This window comes from Haemorhous mexicanus, chromosome 23 (assembly GCF_027477595.1).
Source record: "Haemorhous mexicanus isolate bHaeMex1 chromosome 23, bHaeMex1.pri, whole genome shotgun sequence".
Classification (NCBI taxonomy): domain Eukaryota; kingdom Metazoa; phylum Chordata; class Aves; order Passeriformes; family Fringillidae; genus Haemorhous; species Haemorhous mexicanus.
Genome location: NC_082363.1, coordinates 378,075 through 394,395, shown reverse-complemented (window position 1 = coordinate 394,395; position 16,321 = coordinate 378,075). Strand labels below are relative to the sequence as shown.

General features: G+C 52.6%; 2 protein-coding genes across 4 annotated transcripts; both read left to right on the top strand.

The window, feature by feature from the left end:
- The first annotated feature begins 8 nt into the window (after positions 1 to 8).
- On the top strand, positions 9 to 7,912 carry P3H1 (prolyl 3-hydroxylase 1). 2 transcript variants are annotated; one of them, XM_059866390.1, is made up of 15 exons: positions 9 to 556; positions 933 to 1,085; positions 1,253 to 1,442; positions 1,918 to 2,049; positions 3,869 to 4,008; positions 4,707 to 4,796; positions 4,907 to 4,959; positions 5,323 to 5,444; positions 5,621 to 5,748; positions 5,854 to 5,949; positions 6,064 to 6,214; positions 6,612 to 6,792; positions 6,982 to 7,057; positions 7,223 to 7,363; positions 7,441 to 7,912. In XM_059866390.1, exons 1-15 carry the CDS (start codon positions 62 to 64, stop codon positions 7,558 to 7,560), a joined length of 2,268 nt encoding a protein of 755 aa, XP_059722373.1. In that variant the 5' UTR covers positions 9 to 61; the 3' UTR covers positions 7,561 to 7,912. The 2 variants fall into 2 exon arrangements, with proteins under 2 accessions (XP_059722373.1, XP_059722374.1); XM_059866391.1 differs by having other exon boundaries at positions 11 to 556; positions 6,675 to 6,792.
- Positions 7,913 to 9,230: 1,318 nt separating this feature from the next.
- On the top strand, positions 9,231 to 13,223 carry CLDN19 (claudin 19). Of its 2 annotated transcripts, none has more exons than XM_059866716.1 (4): positions 9,231 to 9,462; positions 10,372 to 10,515; positions 10,769 to 10,856; positions 11,286 to 13,223. In XM_059866716.1, the coding sequence occupies exons 1-4, from the start codon at positions 9,240 to 9,242 to the stop codon at positions 11,440 to 11,442; spliced, it is 612 nt and encodes a 203-aa protein (XP_059722699.1). In that variant the 5' UTR covers positions 9,231 to 9,239; the 3' UTR covers positions 11,443 to 13,223. The 2 variants fall into 2 exon arrangements, with proteins under 2 accessions (XP_059722699.1, XP_059722698.1); XM_059866715.1 differs by having other exon boundaries at positions 10,372 to 10,536.
- The last annotated feature ends 3,098 nt before the right edge of the window (positions 13,224 to 16,321 follow it).

Genomic DNA, 16,321 nt, shown 5'->3' with positions numbered 1-16,321 from the left:
GGAGTTAATATCTCTCTGGTGCCCGGGGTGGCTGGTGCTGCGGTTTGGCCGGCGTTCGGACATGGCGCTGTCGCCGCCACTTCTTCTGCTGTTGCTGCTGCTGGCGTTGCTGATGGTGCTGCTGGCGCGGGCGGCCACGCCACCGGAACCGGTCCCGGTCTCGGTCCCGACCCTAGCACCGGGCGACCCGCCGTTGCCCCCCCAGTCCCCGGACGCGCTGTTCGCCGCCGGTGCCGAGGCGTACGCGCGGGGGGACTGGCCCACCGTAGTGCTGCAGATGGAGCGGGCGCTGCGGGCGCGGGCCGCCGTGCGCTCTCGTCTGATGCGGTGCCGCCTGCGCTGCGCCAACGCCACAGTGGGGCTGGCGGAGGGGACCGAGTCCCAACCCGACCCGGTGCTCCGAGACTTGTGGTTCTTTCGGGCGCTGCTTCGCCGCGCCGCCTGCCTGCGGGGCTGCGGGCCCGCTGCGCCCTCCCGGTACCGCCTGGGCGAGGAGCTGGACCGGGAGTTCAGCCGGCGCAGCCCCTACAACTACCTCCAGGTCGCCTATTTCAAGGTGCGGCACCGGCGGCCGGGAAGGAAAGGGAAAGGGGGAAGGGGTGTCCCGCTACGACGGGTTTTGGGACGGACGGGATGCCCGGAGGATCGCGGAATCAGGCGGGAGGATGGATGGGTGGGACGGGGTGAACCGGCCGGTGGCGATCCCAGTCCCGGGACGCCGGGAGGGTTCGGTGTCTGCCCCGGCGGAGTGGAGTTGCCGGCCGGCAGTCTCGGCCTTCCCCCCCCGCCTTCGCGCCCCCCCACACCAGTGCCACGTCGGAGCTCGCCGGAGCCGCCCCTGTTACCGCCCTCCGCCTCGGCTGCCGGGATGCCCCGGGGACGGGTGTCCCCTCCACTCTGCATGGGATCTGTCTTACCCCCATCCCACCCAGATGAACCGGCCAGCGCAGGCGGCAGCGGCTGCTCACACTTTCTTCGTCGCCAACCCGGGGCACCAGGAGATGAGGCAAAACCTGGAGTACTACCAGGCGATGGTGGGAGTCCACGAGGATGATTTCATTGACCTGGAGGCCAAACCCCACCTGGTGAGAACCTCCCCTCCCAAAGTCCCTGTCCGCTGTGCAACCCAGGGCAATCACACCACAGCTGCTCGCTCAGAGAGCTCGTGAGATGCCATTGTGGTGGGTATGAGGTGATCCATCATGGGGAGTGAAGCATTGAGATCCCCTCATCGTTTCTCATCCTTCCGCAGAGTGAATTTCAGCTGGGCATCCGGTTTTACACAGAGGAGCAGCCAGCTGCTGCCATCCTGCACCTGGAGAAGGCACTGAAGGAGTATTTTGTAGCAGACACTGAGTGCCGCTCTCTCTGCGAGGGACCCTATGACTACGAGGGCTACAACTACCTTGAGTACAATGCAGACCTTTTCCAGGCCATTACAGGTGGGAGCCATGCCTTCTGTGTCCTGTCACAAGAGTTGAGTATGATTCTCAGGGGGTTGGTCCACAAAGACCTGGGGTGGGGGTAGGGGGTCCCTGAAGAGTGGAAACCCCATCCTAGCTTTCACTAGGGAAGGTGTGGCCAACAAATGGCAGGAGGTATTTACCTGCAACTTAGCACCAGGGCTGATGCCCAGGAATTCTCCAAATTCCAAAGGAACATGGAAGGACAGAAGAGAGACCAGTAGAGGGTCACCAGGATGTGATGGGAGGCTGATGATGGCTAGTCTGTCCTGAGAGAGCCCCACAACCCCACACTGGTCAACTCTGAAGTGGACGACCCCCATCCCCGAGGGTTTTCCACTACTAAAAAGCTTGCAACAACTCCAGTATGAGCAGGAGATTGGATACCCCTCAGGGTCCTGCCCATCAGCCCATGGGTGAATGTGAGCAGTGACATGGTGTTTTTCTCTGCCAGATCACTCCATGCAAGTGCTAAGCTGCAAGCAGGGCTGCGTCACAGAGCTGGCCTCCCAGCCTGGCCAGGAGAAGCCTCTGGAGGATTTCCTGCCCTCGCACTTCAACTATCTGCAGTTTGCCTACTACAACAGTAAGCAGCTCCTCACCTCATCCTCTGTGGTTGTCAGCACTCTGCCTGAAATCATAGATCCTTAGAGTGGTTTGAGTGGGGAAAGGGCCTTCAAAGATAATCTCATCAGTATAACCAAAGATGAAGGGACATCTAGCACTGGTCACTCAGATCTCCCAGAGCCCCATCCAACCTGGTCTCTAACACTCTGGGCAGTCTGTGCCAGGGCCTCACCACTCTCATCAGAGAAAATTCCTTCCTTATGATCAACCTAATGCTGCCCTTCTTTAGTTTAAGACAATTCCCCTTGTCCAGTCACTATAAACCTTATAAACTACAAGAAGTTGTCTGCATCTCTCTTGTGGCCACTCTTGGTATGGGAAGGCCATCAAGATCTCTCAGGAGCCTTCTCATGTCCAGGTTCAACAAGCCAAATTCTCTCTGCCTTTCTTCACAGGGAGGCTCCAGTCCTCTGACCATTTTTGTGGCGTCCTCTGGACCCGCACTAATGAGTCCATATCCTTATGCTGGGGAACCCAGAGCTGGACGCAGCACTGCTAGTGGCATGTCACCAGAGTGGAGCAGAGGGGCAGAATCCCTCCCTTACCTGTTGCCCATGCTGCCAGGGATCAGCCTGGGGAGGGGGGGTTTCTGAGCTGCTAGTGCACATGGATGGGTCCTGTGCAATTTTTCATCCACTATTATCTCCATATCCTTCTCCACTGGGTGCTCCAATCCCATCCATCCCCTATCTTCACTGATACTGCTGGAGAGCCTTCCACTAGGCCTTGTAGTTCATGAGGTTCATACAGGCATGTTCCTCCTGCCTGAAACATTCTCCAGGAGATTAGATCTCTCTCTGCTTGGCTGCAGTCACTGTCCACGTTGCTTTATTACTGGGCAGCTCCACTTTTCAAGTGAAACAACAGCCAAGAGAAGCATTTTTTTTCCTGCTTGCCAGCTGTCTACCTCTTGCCTCAAATCACAGCAGCACACTCCCACTGCAGAAGAGTTACAATCCAGGAAAATACACCTGATTTGATTTCATTTTTTATTTACTTCTTTAGAAAAGTATAAAATGTTTCTGTGTGAATTTCTTCAAAAGGAGGGGGAAAAAAGTCCAAGAGGATGGAAATCGTCAAGAAGAGACAGCTGTGAAGGGACCTCATCAATGTCAGTATCTTCAGGGTAGTGCTGGAGGATGTGATCAGGCTCTACTCTGTGATGCTGAGCAATAGGACAAGAGGCAGAAACTTATGGCTAGGAAGTTTCATCTGGATATGAGGATGTTTGCAGCAACTGAGCACTGAAGAGGTTGTCCAGAGAGGGTGTCACATCTCTCTCACTGGGGATATTCCAGGCAATCTGGACACAGTCCTGTGTTGTATTCTCTCAGAGGACCCTGCTTGAGCTGAGAGGTTGGGCCAGATGACCCACTGTGGTCCCTTCCAATCTGACTCATTCTGTGATTGTGTGATTCTGTGAAATACCACATGAAAGTGGGGTAGGATGTTTCAGTGGCGGGGAACTGCACGTTTGCCAGTAAATGTTGGGTCTGGCTACCTCTAAATAGGCTATGTAATGTTTTTCAAGTGAGAAAAGTACTCAAGCTGTACAAGTACCCCTGGTTTCTGTTGTGATGGTTTCTGGAGATAGGAGAGCACCACTGAGTCTGAATTTTGCCTTTGTGGCAACAGTTATCCTTGCCCCAGGGGATCTGCCCTACTCGTGACACAGTATGGAACACAAGGACTATGTCTTTCATCTCTCCTCCATATCTGTCTTTGTTCTGCCTCCAGTGTCCTTGGACATGCCATTAACAGCCCATTTCTCATTGCAGATGGGAATTATGAAAAAGCTATTGAATGCGCCAAAACCTATTTGCTCTTCTTCCCACATGATGAGGTGATGAACCAAAATTTGGCCTATTACACCGCCATCCTGGGGGAAAACCTGGCCAGACCCATCCAACCACGAGAGGTGAGCAGCCAGAAGGATGAATGATTACAGGGACATCTTCTCTTCTCACTGGGGACCTTTGCAAAAGCTGTAGGGTGTCCTCCGTGCCAGCTACCGAAGGTGGGCAGGAATGGGTGGATTTAAGGTCAGACAAACTGGAAAGTAGATGAAAAGCTGAAAAACATCACTGAAAAATGTCTTAGGCCAAGTGAAGCTGGATGATGGCCACACATGGACCCTTTCTTGATAGAAGGGGCTGAGAGAGGCAGGTGGACAATCTTTTTAGTAGGATTTGAGGCCATCTCTGTTGCACTTTTCCACAGCTGAAGTGAAATTGCTTAAAAAGGAGAGGATTTGGCTTCAAAATAGCCAAATCTGGATGGCCAGGTCCTGCCTGGGATATGATAGGCATGGATGGGACTCTGCCCCACACCAGTTGGTGTAGGGGAAGGGAAACTGCTCCTAAAGAACTTCCTGCAGAAGGGACACACATGTGCCTCTGCTCAACTGTCATCCCCCCAGGGCTTGTCCACAGGGAAGTTCAGACAGGATGGAGAATGCCACTTGCTTCCCAGCTGCCAGATGGAGCAGGAAACAAGGCTGCAGCTCTGGAGCAAGGACCACAGGAATGGTGTAAACCTGCATCTTCCTGCCCACACTCAGGGTTTTTCAGAATCCTCCTGCTGTACCTCACCCCATCCCTCTGCCCCTTGCCACAGGAGATCCAGGTATATTACCAGCAGAGCCTGATGGAGAAGGAGCTACTCTTCTTCAGCTATGACGTCTTTGGCATCCCTTTTGTGGACCCGGTGGGTGATGTGAGACCAGCGTGATGCAGTGGCCAGATGGAATGCATATGAGGGGTCTGTGTCCTGGTCAGATCTTTGTGCAGCTCCTGATGTTGTTCTTCTGGTGGCAGGACACATGGACACCTGAAGAGGTGATACCAAAAAGACTGCGAGAGAAACAGAAGTGAGTGTTGTCCCCAGCCAAGCTCACCCAGTGGGGGTCTGACAGGACAAACCCTTCTTCCAGTGTGGGCTTTGGGCCAAAGGACATGGCATAGAGCTTCTGCCAGGGCATGTTTTGATGTTGGGACTGGAAGAGGCTGCTGGAGGGCAGAACTTTATTTCCCATCAGCCCATGGGATGATGGGCATGTGTAGGTCACCCCAAACACCTCAGAGTGAGGGATGCATTGAGGTGACTCTCTCCAGTCTAGGTGTGAGCTTTGTTACCAGCACCTGAGACAGCTTGTCCTGCCCTTGTCTTAGTGGCCCTCATTTCTGATGTGGGGACAGTGGGGTGGTGGTGCTGATGGCTGCCGCATGCCCAGGGTGGAGCGGGAGACAGCAGCACGCATCTCTGAGGAAATCGGCAACCTCATGAAGGAGATTGAGACACTGGTGGAGGAGAAGGCCAAAGAGTCTGCCGACATGAGCAAGTTCATCCGAGAAGGTGGAGAAGGCCAAGAGGGGAGGTGGGATGGAGACCTTTGTGACCCCTGCTGCCAGTTCACAGTCCCTCTACACATGGGTGGCAGCAGGAGCAGGTGGAGGGACCATAGCTTCCCCCAGCCACACCAGAGTTGGTGGTGTCTCTCCCCACATCCACCAATCCCATTTGTGCCACAGGTGGCCCTTTGGTGTATGAAGGAGCCAGTGTCACCATGAACTCCAAGGCCCTGAATGGCTCCCAGCGTGTCGTGGTGGATGGAGTCCTTTCTGCTGAGGAGTGCCGAGAACTGCAGAGGCTCACTAATGTGAGTGCAAAGATGGGTGGAGCAGGCAGGGATGGATAGAGGATGCCAAGGGGTCTCATCCTGCAGCTCACACATCAGACCAGTAACACAAATCGGGTTTTGCAGGCGGCTGCCTCGGCTGGAGATGGCTATCGGGGGAAGACCTCTCCTCACACTCCCAGCGAGACCTTCTATGGCGTGACTGTCCTCAAGGCCCTCAAGGTTGGGGTGGCTGTGTGGAGAAACAGGCTGCGGGGACAAGGGAGGGTAGTTCTGGGGGAGATGGTTGCCCATGCCCATCTGGCGCTGAGTCCCTGTCCTGTCTGTCCTCCACAGCTGGGGCAGGAGGGGAAGGTGCCCCTGCACAGTGCCTACTTGTACTACAACGTGACAGAGAAGGTGCGGCACATGATTGAGTCCTACTTCCGCCTGGAGGTCCCACTCCACTTCTCCTACTCCCACCTAGTGTGCCGCACAGCCATTGATGGTGAGTGTGGCCCAGAGGAGCAAGTCTTTTCCTGTCTGGATATCCTTTAACAGCTGGAGTGGTGCTGTCTTGAACCTTTCTTTGGAGACCTCCTTGCTGCTCCCTAACCCACTCCTCTTCCCAGGAGGGTGTAGGAAGCTTGTCCCTAAGCCCAGTTTGGGAAGATGAGCAGCAGCTCTGCTGGTTGCCTCTAACCGGGCAGATGGCTTCATTCCATACAGGATTTCATCACTGATGGGATGGGTGCTGAGAGAGGTTGTACCTGGAGGGCCATAGAAATGCCATGGGACAAGTCAACAGTGTTTTATGCCACCCAAAGCGCCTTGCACAATCCACACTCCAGCAAGTGGAAGTGCTTTAGGCTAACACATGACTTTCTTGTCATCTGCAAGTACAGGATACTTGGGGATGGACCCTGTTCTTGGACAGAGGGGTCCTGACATGCCCTATTCTACCCTAGAGAAGCAAGATGGCCGGAGTGACAACAGCCATGAGGTGCATGTGGACAACTGCATTCTCAATGCAGAAGCACTGTTGTGCGTGAAGGAACCCCCAGCCTACACTTTCCGGGATTACAGGTACCGGTGGTGGCTGTGAGCTGCAGCTTCCCCAGCTAAGGTTACCATGATTTGGTGGCACCTGAGTTGGGAGGAGCAAGGTAGGAGGTATACCATACCTGGGCTTTCTTGCCTCTGGCTCTTGCCATGATGTTGGAGAGCTCTGGTGATGGTTACTTATCACCTCCACTTGTCCCCTGCTCCCTTTAGTGCAATCCTCTACCTCAATGGGGACTTTGAAGGAGGAGCTTTCTACTTCACTGAGCTGGATGCCAAGACTGAGACCGTGAGTAGCTCAGCTCAAAGGATCCATGTGCAGCACCAAATCTAGCTCCTGCTTGTTGGCCCTGTGCCCTGGGACCATCCCCTGAGGCACTGCAAAAGATGAACTTGGTTTGAGGGGAGCCAACTCACCCCTGACTGGGGTCTCCTGGTCTCCCACCCTTGACAGGCAGAAGTCCAGCCGCAGTGTGGCCGTGCTGTGGGCTTCTCCTCTGGCTCAGAGAACCCCCATGGGGTGAAAGCTGTCACCAAGGGTCAGCGCTGTGCTATTGCCCTCTGGTTCACCCTGGACCCTCGGCACAGTGAGCGGGTAAGCTCCCTCCCAGCAGCACCTAGGGGTTTTGGTTGGGACGGTGGCTATGCTTACTACTATGGGTCTGCCCACAGGAGCGTGTGCAGGCAGATGACCTAGTGAAGATGCTTTTTGGTATGGAAGAGGGGGATTTGGAGCCAGAGACAGAGAAGGAATCACCAGCTGCCATTGTGGTCAGGAAGGATGAGCTGTGACATCCTACACGGACCAGGACATCTCTGCTGGGACTAGTCATGTCAGCATTGTGGCTTTGGGCTGCATAGTCATAAGGGTAACATGTGGGATCCCCTCTGCCCCCAATCCAGTTGGAATGGGGTTTTGGGGAATGCTGTGTACTACCCCTGCAGGATCCAGTATCCCCCTGCAGAGCTGACCTGGGGTGTGTGATAGAGGCTCAGGGGTGGGTGACATGGGGACAAGGGAGGGATGCTCTGTTAGGGGTGGGGCTCTGGTGCCAATGGGTGCAGATGTGTGCCTTTCCTGAACTTGGAGCTATTTAAGTGCCTTCTGCAGAAAATGGGTGAATAAAGGTATTTTTTTTTCTAAGCTGATACTTTCCAAGTGGGGACTGAAGGCTGGTGTCATCAGTGTTGGGGTGCAACCTTCCCTCCTGGCAAGCATCTACCCAGGAGTATTGTAGCCCTGTAAGCCTCACAAAGGTGTTTATGGGAGACAAGGTGCCCCAGGGGCAGTAGCAGCAATGCAATCTCTGGCTGAGCATCCCCTGGACCCCACTCCCATAACGTGGGAAGGAACTCACCATTCCAGCAAGGAGGGAACTGTCCTTGAACAAGAAGGACATTGAGCACCCTAGCATCCCCGGACAGGGCATTGGATTTTTTCTGCAGATAGTCTGGCCATTACCGTAACCATCCCAGGAATGCGGGCAAATAAATCCTGGCCCAAGTGCAGCCACCCAGCACCCCTATTTCACTTGGAGTGCCATTCAGCATTGGGGTGGGCAACAGGGGATCTGGAGGATGTTTTCTCCAGGATGAACATACAGTCCCAGTGGAGGCTGCCCACCATCCCAGCATCCACCCCCAGCTGCCTGAGCGCGTGAGCAGACTGCTGATGAGGCCATGGCAGTTAACGATTGCCAGGTCCTGGGGCTGCAATGGGCTTGGTGTCACCAGGGTGGTGACACATGTTCCCCACACCCCCACAGGCATACACCACTGACAATGGCTTCTCTTGTTGCTGCCATGGTGGTATGGTGTGCCTGAATTCCCTCCCTGAATGAACCGTTTCCCTGCTCCCTGCTGAATTCCTGGAGTGACCTCTGGGGGCTCCCAGCCCACGGCAGGGGGTCAAGGATGGTAACTTCCCAGTAATCCCCTCCCTCCTCCTGTCGGGGAGCCCCATTTTCACATATCCCTCCACTGTCATTGAGGGGTTTCCATCTCTCTCAAGACCCAAATCTCTCTTGTAGGACCCAAATACCCTCCATGCCCCAAATCTTTTCCCTAAGACCACATTCTTCATCTAGGATTCAAATCCCTTGCCTCCAACCCCAAATCACTCTCCTCAGATTCAAATCTCTCCCCCTCAGACCTAATGCTCTTCCCTGAGCCCCAGTGCCCCCCCTCCAAGCCTCTAATTCCCGCCTCCCGGTACCCAATTCCACCTAAACTCCAGGTAACCCACCCCCTTGGCCCCAGCTCTCCCACTCGAGACTCAAAAAATCCCCCCCGGGACCTAAATCTCCCCGCGCAAGACCCATGTCTCTCCCTTCACCTTAAATCTTCCCCCGACATTGCCCTCCTCCCCCCGCCCCCACCCGTCTTCCCCCTCAGAGCCCCCCCTCCGGCCTTTTCCCTCCTCCCACGGCCGCTCGCCGTCCGTCGGGGCGGGCCCGGGCGCGGCGGCAGCGATGGGCGGCGGGGCACGGGAGCTGGCCGGGTATCTGGCGGCGCTGGCCGGCTGGGTGGCGGGGCTGGCGGCCGCCGTGCTGCCGCAGTGGCGGCAGAGCTCGTACGCTGGGGACGCCATCATCACGGCCGTGGGGCTCCACGAGGGGCTGTGGATGAGTTGCGCCGCCCAGAGCACCGGGCAGCAGCAGTGCCGCCTGCACGACTCGCTGCTCTCCCTCGAAGGTGGGTACGGGGGCCCGGGGCCCCAAAGAATGAGCCCCGCTTCCTTTCCTGGATGCAGTCCTCCCTCCCTATCTCTGCCTTAGTCTGAGCTCCCCTGGGATCCTGAGATGCCCTTGCCCTTTGGAAGTCTGAGTCCCGCTGTGGGTTTGACCCTCCCCCATATGGGTCCCAGCCTTTCTCTATGTTTGAACCCACCTGTATGAGTTTGAACACACATCCCCAACAGGTTTGTACCCTCTTCACGTCTGGATGCCCCCTTCCCCTATGCATCTGAGTTCCCCTGGCTCTTCCTGGAGCCTGAGTCACCTTCAGGTCCAAGTCCTTCTTGCCCCCACCCCTATTGTAGATCTGACCCCCTCTCAGAAGGGTCTGAGTCCACTCATCCACTGAGCTGAGCCTTGATGTGGGTCCAAGCTTCCCTCTCCATCTGGGAATCTTGGGCCCCCATCCCAGGACTGAGCCTCTCTTGGCCCGTGGGTTTGAGCCCATTTGTGTGGCTGGGATGCTCCTAGGCCCAGCATGTTTGAGCTCCAATGTGGGCATCACATTTAGATACCAACAGTGCCCCATGGGGACATCAAACACTCCCCCGCCCCTGCTCCATGACTGTGCATCACCCTTTTGGCATTTGGTGACTGTGGTGCCACTCCTGGCAAGGTGTTTCCTAGCCCAGCACAGTCATGACCAGGATGAGGGTGATAGGGAGTAAGGTCAGGGAAAGCATTGGGAGCACTGTGCTGAGCTGAGGTCCCCATATCTGCCAAGTGGGGAAAATACTACACGGGAGCTACACAGCAAGGACAGGGTTAAGGACAGATCCATCACCAGCATGGAACGCAGTGACCTTGCTTCCAGTGCGGCTGTGGTCAAAGGCACCTGCTGGGAGCAGTTTTTCTTCCCCCCTTGCAGTTCACATCCAGACATGCCGGGCTCTCATGGTCATTTCTCTCCTCCTGGGCTTCTTTGGCATCATCGTGAGCGTGGTGGGCATGAAATGCACCAAAGTTGGGGAGGAGGATCCTGTCACCAAAAGCCGCATAGCTGTTGCTGGAGGTATTCTCTTCGTTCTCTCTGGTAAGGCAGCTCTAGCCTTAATACATCACTGGTGCAGGAATCCTCAAACACCTTTCAACACTGATAGAGGAAGGGGAGCAGTTTGGTGAGAGATGGATGTCACTGACAGTCAACGTTTGATGTCTAGTGGAACAGCTAGGCAGCCCTCTCAGTGCAGGGGCTTTGGACTTGGTGAACTTTAAAGGTCCCTTCCATCCCAAAACATTCTGTGATTCCATGATTCTGTGCCCAGGTCTGTGCACACTGGCTGCTGTGTCGTTGTATGCAACACAGGTGACCTATGAGTTCTTCAGCGAGAGCACCATCCCCATCAACGCTAGGTAAGAGCCTGGCTCAGGGGGTGCCCTTCTGAATCCTGTCTTGTCCTGCACTTCCCATTGGACCTTTCCTTGCTGGTTTTGGTGAGGCACAACATTGTGGGCCAATGTGCCCCACGGGTAGGACCTCTGCCAGCCCTCACTGCCACCTTGCAGAAGATGTCCCTGATGCTAAAGCTTTAGCTGTTACCAGCTGGGACTGGGTAGTGGTGCATATGTGGAATTTCAGCCCAGGGGAGGATTAAAAGATGGGGACATGTGGTAGCTGGATATAGCCAACAGGAAAGATGAGGATGGAGAGGGAAGAACTAAAATCTGCCTTGTCATCACCTTGATCACCTCATCAGGGCTTCAAGCATCCTGTTGCCCATCTCAGTTTGCACCTGTGCCTCTCTGCCCGTCCCTGATGCTCCCTTACCCCTTTCATCACAGGTACGAATTCGGCTCTGCTCTCTTCGTGGGCTGGGGGGCCGCCAGCCTCTCCATGTTGGGGGGGTCTCTCCTGTGCTGCTCCTGCCCTGCCAAGGTGCGCCGAGGACAGCAGTACCATCAGCAGTCACAGCCCTCCACAGCCCGGGAGTATGTCTGAGCCCTAACCCTGCGCTCCTGCTGCCCAGTGCCTCCCTTCTCTCTCAAAAAGAGGCAAGATCCTGGTGTTCCCACCCTGCCTGGACCCTGAATGCCCCGTGAGACCTTTCTCCTTCTTATCTTCCAGGTTTCAGCACCATTTTCAGTGCCAGCCTCTAAAGTAAAGGTTTTAAGTGTCACACCTCTCATATCCATCATTGCTGTGTTCTCCTCAGCTGAGCAGGGTGGTACTCCCAGCCCCACATTGTGGCCACGCCATGTTTGTCTGTCTGTCACAGTGATTCTGTGGGGGTGATGCAGGGAGGCTGATGCCAGTGGCACAGGGGCACAGAGCCAATGGCTAATCCCGTGGGGGTGTGCTGCACAGAAGTGCTTTGTACCATGGCCACCCCTCTCTCACATCGTTTTCAGGAGCAAGTTAGGAGGAAAGCCAGTGTTTGGTTTTCCTTGGATGAGGTTTTTACTTCTAACAGCACCAGCCCAACTCGGGGTTCAAGCATCCCCACACCCCGTTCATTGGCAGAGGGATGCTTTTAGGGTGCAGCATTACCCTGCCTCATTGCTACTGAAAAGCAACCCTTTAAAATTATTAATAATTATTATTGATTCCTGCCTGGAGGCCAGTTGCTCCAGCTGAGCTCTGCCAGCCCAAACCTGCCTTGAACTCATTCCTGTCCAGGACCAGGCTATGCCTTGTTAAACAATAAATGGGTTTGGGCAAATTAAAGCAGCAAAAAGGGGGTCTGAACATAAATTATTTGGTTTTAGTTTTGGTGTCCAACACAACCACAACTATTTTGAATAGCAGATGGACAGAGCCCTGAATTTTGGTGCCTCCCTGCTGGGTCCAAATCCCTCTGACATCACCCCCCTGCCCCCCGCAAAGATCCCCTAGAGCAGACAGTGAAGGTTCCAAATACAACCTGCTAATTGCCTCCACCACTTTGTACCTCTATTCTACTGCTACTAATTGCTTTGCAAATGCCAAAGCTCCAATTTCATCTGTAAATCCTCTAAACTCTGTACTCCATCCCTCCAGCCCTGCTGCAGGTGTTGCGCCAACCAATGCACAGGGAAGGACTGGAAATTATCCAAACAGCTTCATTATCTATTTTTTAAATTTTATTTTTAAACCCAAATATGAAGAGAAAGCTGATTTTTTAAAATTTTGGGTTGCTCTATTTTACTTTGCTTTATTTTATTTTATTTTGCTCTATTTTATTTTACTCTAGTTTTCTCATTTTTATTTTATTTCCTTCTGTTTTATTTTCTTTCCCTCTATTTGATGTTATGCCCATCCCCGGGTCTGGGTCCATGGCTGTGCTGGAGGAGAAACAATGCTATTTTTTTACCTGAGGTGGGGCATGATTTCTCTCTTTCTCCCTGGTATAAACTGCCTTTATCTCTTTTAAGTTGCAGTCCCCCTGTAAAACTGTGCTGCACACCACAGGGGAGAGCAGTGCTTGTAGGCTGGCATCACCCATCAGGTGCTGAACCCAGATTTTGAGGTTCGAAAAACACCAACCAAAGCCACTGCAGTAAGGATTGAAAAGGAACCTTGTGCTTTAAAACAAACAAACAAAAACAACCCCCCCCCAAAACAAAAAAAAAACCCACAAAAAACCCCTACACACTAAAAAGGCCTTTTTATTTCAGTATAAAGAATGTTTTTTATTCTATTAATGTAAATTTCATTAACTTTTCCTTGGGATGCATGGCCTTGGAATTTTTTGTACTTAAAATTGTGACTAGGTGGTATTAAAATATATTAAATCATGGGCATCTTTCTGGAACTGTCTCTTTGATCTCCCCTCACTCCCCATCTGGACCAGTCCAGTCCAGTGCTGGTTCAGAGCCACTTCTGCAGTGTGGCAGGAGCCTCTCCCCCATCCTCAACGGTTCTTGCCATCCTGGCTAAATATATTGCATCTTTTGCCACATGTTGGTCTCAAAGGTGGGGATGTGGTCTTACAAATTTCTTAACTTCAGATTAAATCCTTGGGAATCCAGCTTGGCCCCTCCACAAGTCTCTTCCCAAGGCTGAAATGCCAACAGCATCTTCCACTTATGGGCCCTCTTATGAACCCTCATAGCTGAAGTCTCCCTGTTTTCTCCCATTTCCCATGAATTCAGCTCTGACTTGTGCCTAATTGGGTATTTACTAATTTAAGCTGATTTTTACTCCACTATGCAGGGATGTGACCCCCTGCTGTGCATGTTTTTCTTCAGAGGTCGTGTTTTCCATCCAGGTTTTTGCATGGCTGCTGTGTCGTCTTAGCATCCTCGTCTTGCCTACTGCACCTAGTCCAGAAATACATCCCGTCCCACCTCAAACCCAGGGATTTGCTGTCCCTAGTGGCTGCTGTGACATCTCCAATAGTCACCTGAAGGCTCTCTGGGGATGGACACTCAGGTTTGAAGCACATCAAAGAGGTGGATCTGCCTTTGTTCACAGCACCACAGGCAGGCTGAAACAGTTTCCCCCCCCCCGCACATCTTTTGGTCATTAAACCAGTTGGGGGTTGGGTTTTTTCCCTTTTACTTACAGATATTCTTTTTTCCCCATAAATTGCTAGGAAAGTAACTACTGGTAGTTATGGATACTTATGGGTACTTAAGAAAGACAAAAGACCGTGTCTGAAGTCGGGAGAGGAATGGAGCATCTGGCTATACCTTTTTTCCCTCGGGGAGTTTCTCTCCGGGGAACGGAGATTCCGCGATAATGGGGGCAGGTAAAAAAGACGGGGTTGGAGGCGGCTGGGTGCTCTCGCTCCTTGGCATTGGAGGAGGACGGCCAGGCTGTCGCTGACTGCAAGGGAGAATTCACCGCCACCTCAGGGTTCAGCCGATCACCATCTGCTCGTGTGCCCTGGGAGTCCTGAACCTCGCTTGTCGCTGCCCTGCTCGGAGCCGGGTCCCCGCGGCCCCGGCCCCGCTGTTTTTTCGATCCGGCTCTGGGTTTCTCCACGCTGTGGCCGGAACCGTCCCTGAGTTCCAGCTACCACTGTGGAACTTCTAATATATCTAGTCCACCACCCCGGGATTTTTTTGCTCATTTTTGCCAGCTGTGAGATAACTGCACCAAAGGGGAAAGTGTCAGCAACCCAGAAGGCTTTTACTGTGTCCCTGATTCTGTTTGTTGTTAATGTCATAGTTATTGTTTTGTTTGCCTTGATATACATACTAGTAAAGAATTGTTATTCCTATCCTCATATCTTTGCCCGAGAGCCCCTTGGTTTAAAAATTATCATAATCCGGTGGGAGGGGGTTTACGTTCTCCATTCCAAAGGAGGTTCCTGCCTTCCCTGGTAGACACCTGTCTTTCAAACACATCAGATTAATGAGCAGTATTGAGGTTTTGGCTCATACCTCTTGCTTTCAGCCAAACTCCTGTGAAATAACAGTCATTTTTTTAATAGGCAGAAATGAGGGAAAAGGGAAAATTACCCCCACACACAGGCATGCAGAAGGGCTTTTCTCACACATCTGAGACATGGCTGTTTGAATTTGGTGGTGATTTTAAAAATTCTTATTCACTGTCCTGCCCCTACCGCATCTGCTGAGTTCTCTCTAGTTCTCTGAGATGATCCCATCTCAGAAAACATCTTTCGTTTATTTCCCTTTCCAGCCACAGCAGGTTTTTTTAGTAAAATATTTGCTGAAGTTCAAGGTTTGGGTCTTGTCAGCACTTTTTAAACACATGGTTGTGACAAACCTCATAGTTTTGACAAACCAAAATTTTTTACAAACCCAAGATCTGATTTTCACTGTCATTAACCTGGGAAAGAAGCTTAATCATTTGACCACTGTTATGTGAAGTCGTGGGTGGGAGACAGACACCCAACACAACACAGAGTCACCAGCAAAGAGCACTGAGCTGAATATGGCTGCCCTTTTTATAGGGCGTTTGAATCTCCCAGCTTAGATAGCTGACTGGATGGGACCTCTCTCCCCCAGCTCTCTGGCCAGTGGTGTATCTGCATCTAAGCCTGAACAGAGTTGGCTGAGGTCTTTGTTACCTCTTTTCTAGAATGAGCCAGGTCAGATGAATTTGATTTGTTATGGCCAGATTTACCTTGTTCAGCTACAGACTAACTGTGCTGTGACAGTTTGCTCCTAGTTCTGCTCCTCTACCTGCCTCTTTTCATCCCCAAAAAGGTTTCAGTTGGGGATTAACAAGGTGGATTAGTTTGATATATCATAAACTGAGTGTTTAGACAGAGCAGAAAATATAAATACACCTATTTTATAGGTGTTGCCGAGACCATGGAGGTACAGTTTTGTATCACTTGAGGTCACACAGTATTTCTTGTCCAAGAACCATAAATTCTTGATCTGTAAAGGTTGGAAAATGAAGGTTCCCAAACCCTTCTGAACATTTTTGGCCTTAATTCACTGCTGCATTCCTAAGCATTAGACTTGACATGTGCCAGAATTCTGGTAAAATAGAATAACTCAAAGCCCCAGGAATCTCACACATCAGGCACCTGGGTGTCTCTGCAAGGCTGAAGGATTTGCCAAGATTGGTGTCTTGCCAAAATGTCCACAGTAAAATGCTGCAGAGGATTATCTAGAGGAAAAAAAAAAAAAAAAACAAAACCCAAATACAACAAAAACCAAACCCACCCTAAAAACCCAAGTGCACCTCAGCTATGACCCTTGAATGAAAATGAGAAATGAGGGTGAGCGGTGGCAGAGCCATGAGGAGCTCCTGTGCCCAGGGGTGCTCAAAGGGTGCTGTAACACAGATGTTGTGTAATGCCCAAACAGCAGGGGATTAGAAAACAAACCTGAAGCTTTTAGGGTAGCTCCAAGTGCCAGACAGCTGGGGTGCTGCTACTCAGGTTCAGAGGCACCTCCTTGGGGGCTGACCAGACAGG

Coding starts and splice junctions, on each gene's coding strand:
- P3H1 (XM_059866390.1), top strand. CDS start 62: ATGGCGCTGTCGCCGCCACTTCTTCTGCTGTTGCTGCTGCTGGCGTTG. Junction 5,445..5,620: donor GAGCAAGTTCATCCGAGAAG/GTGGAGAAGGCC, acceptor TTTGTGCCACAG/GTGGCCCTTTGGTGTATGAA. Junction 7,058..7,222: donor TGGATGCCAAGACTGAGACC/GTGAGTAGCTCA, acceptor CACCCTTGACAG/GCAGAAGTCCAGCCGCAGTG.
- CLDN19 (XM_059866715.1), top strand. CDS start 9,240: ATGGGCGGCGGGGCACGGGAGCTGGCCGGGTATCTGGCGGCGCTGGCC. Junction 10,537..10,768: donor TATTCTCTTCGTTCTCTCTG/GTAAGGCAGCTC, acceptor TTCTGTGCCCAG/GTCTGTGCACACTGGCTGCT. Junction 10,857..11,285: donor ACCATCCCCATCAACGCTAG/GTAAGAGCCTGG, acceptor CTTTCATCACAG/GTACGAATTCGGCTCTGCTC.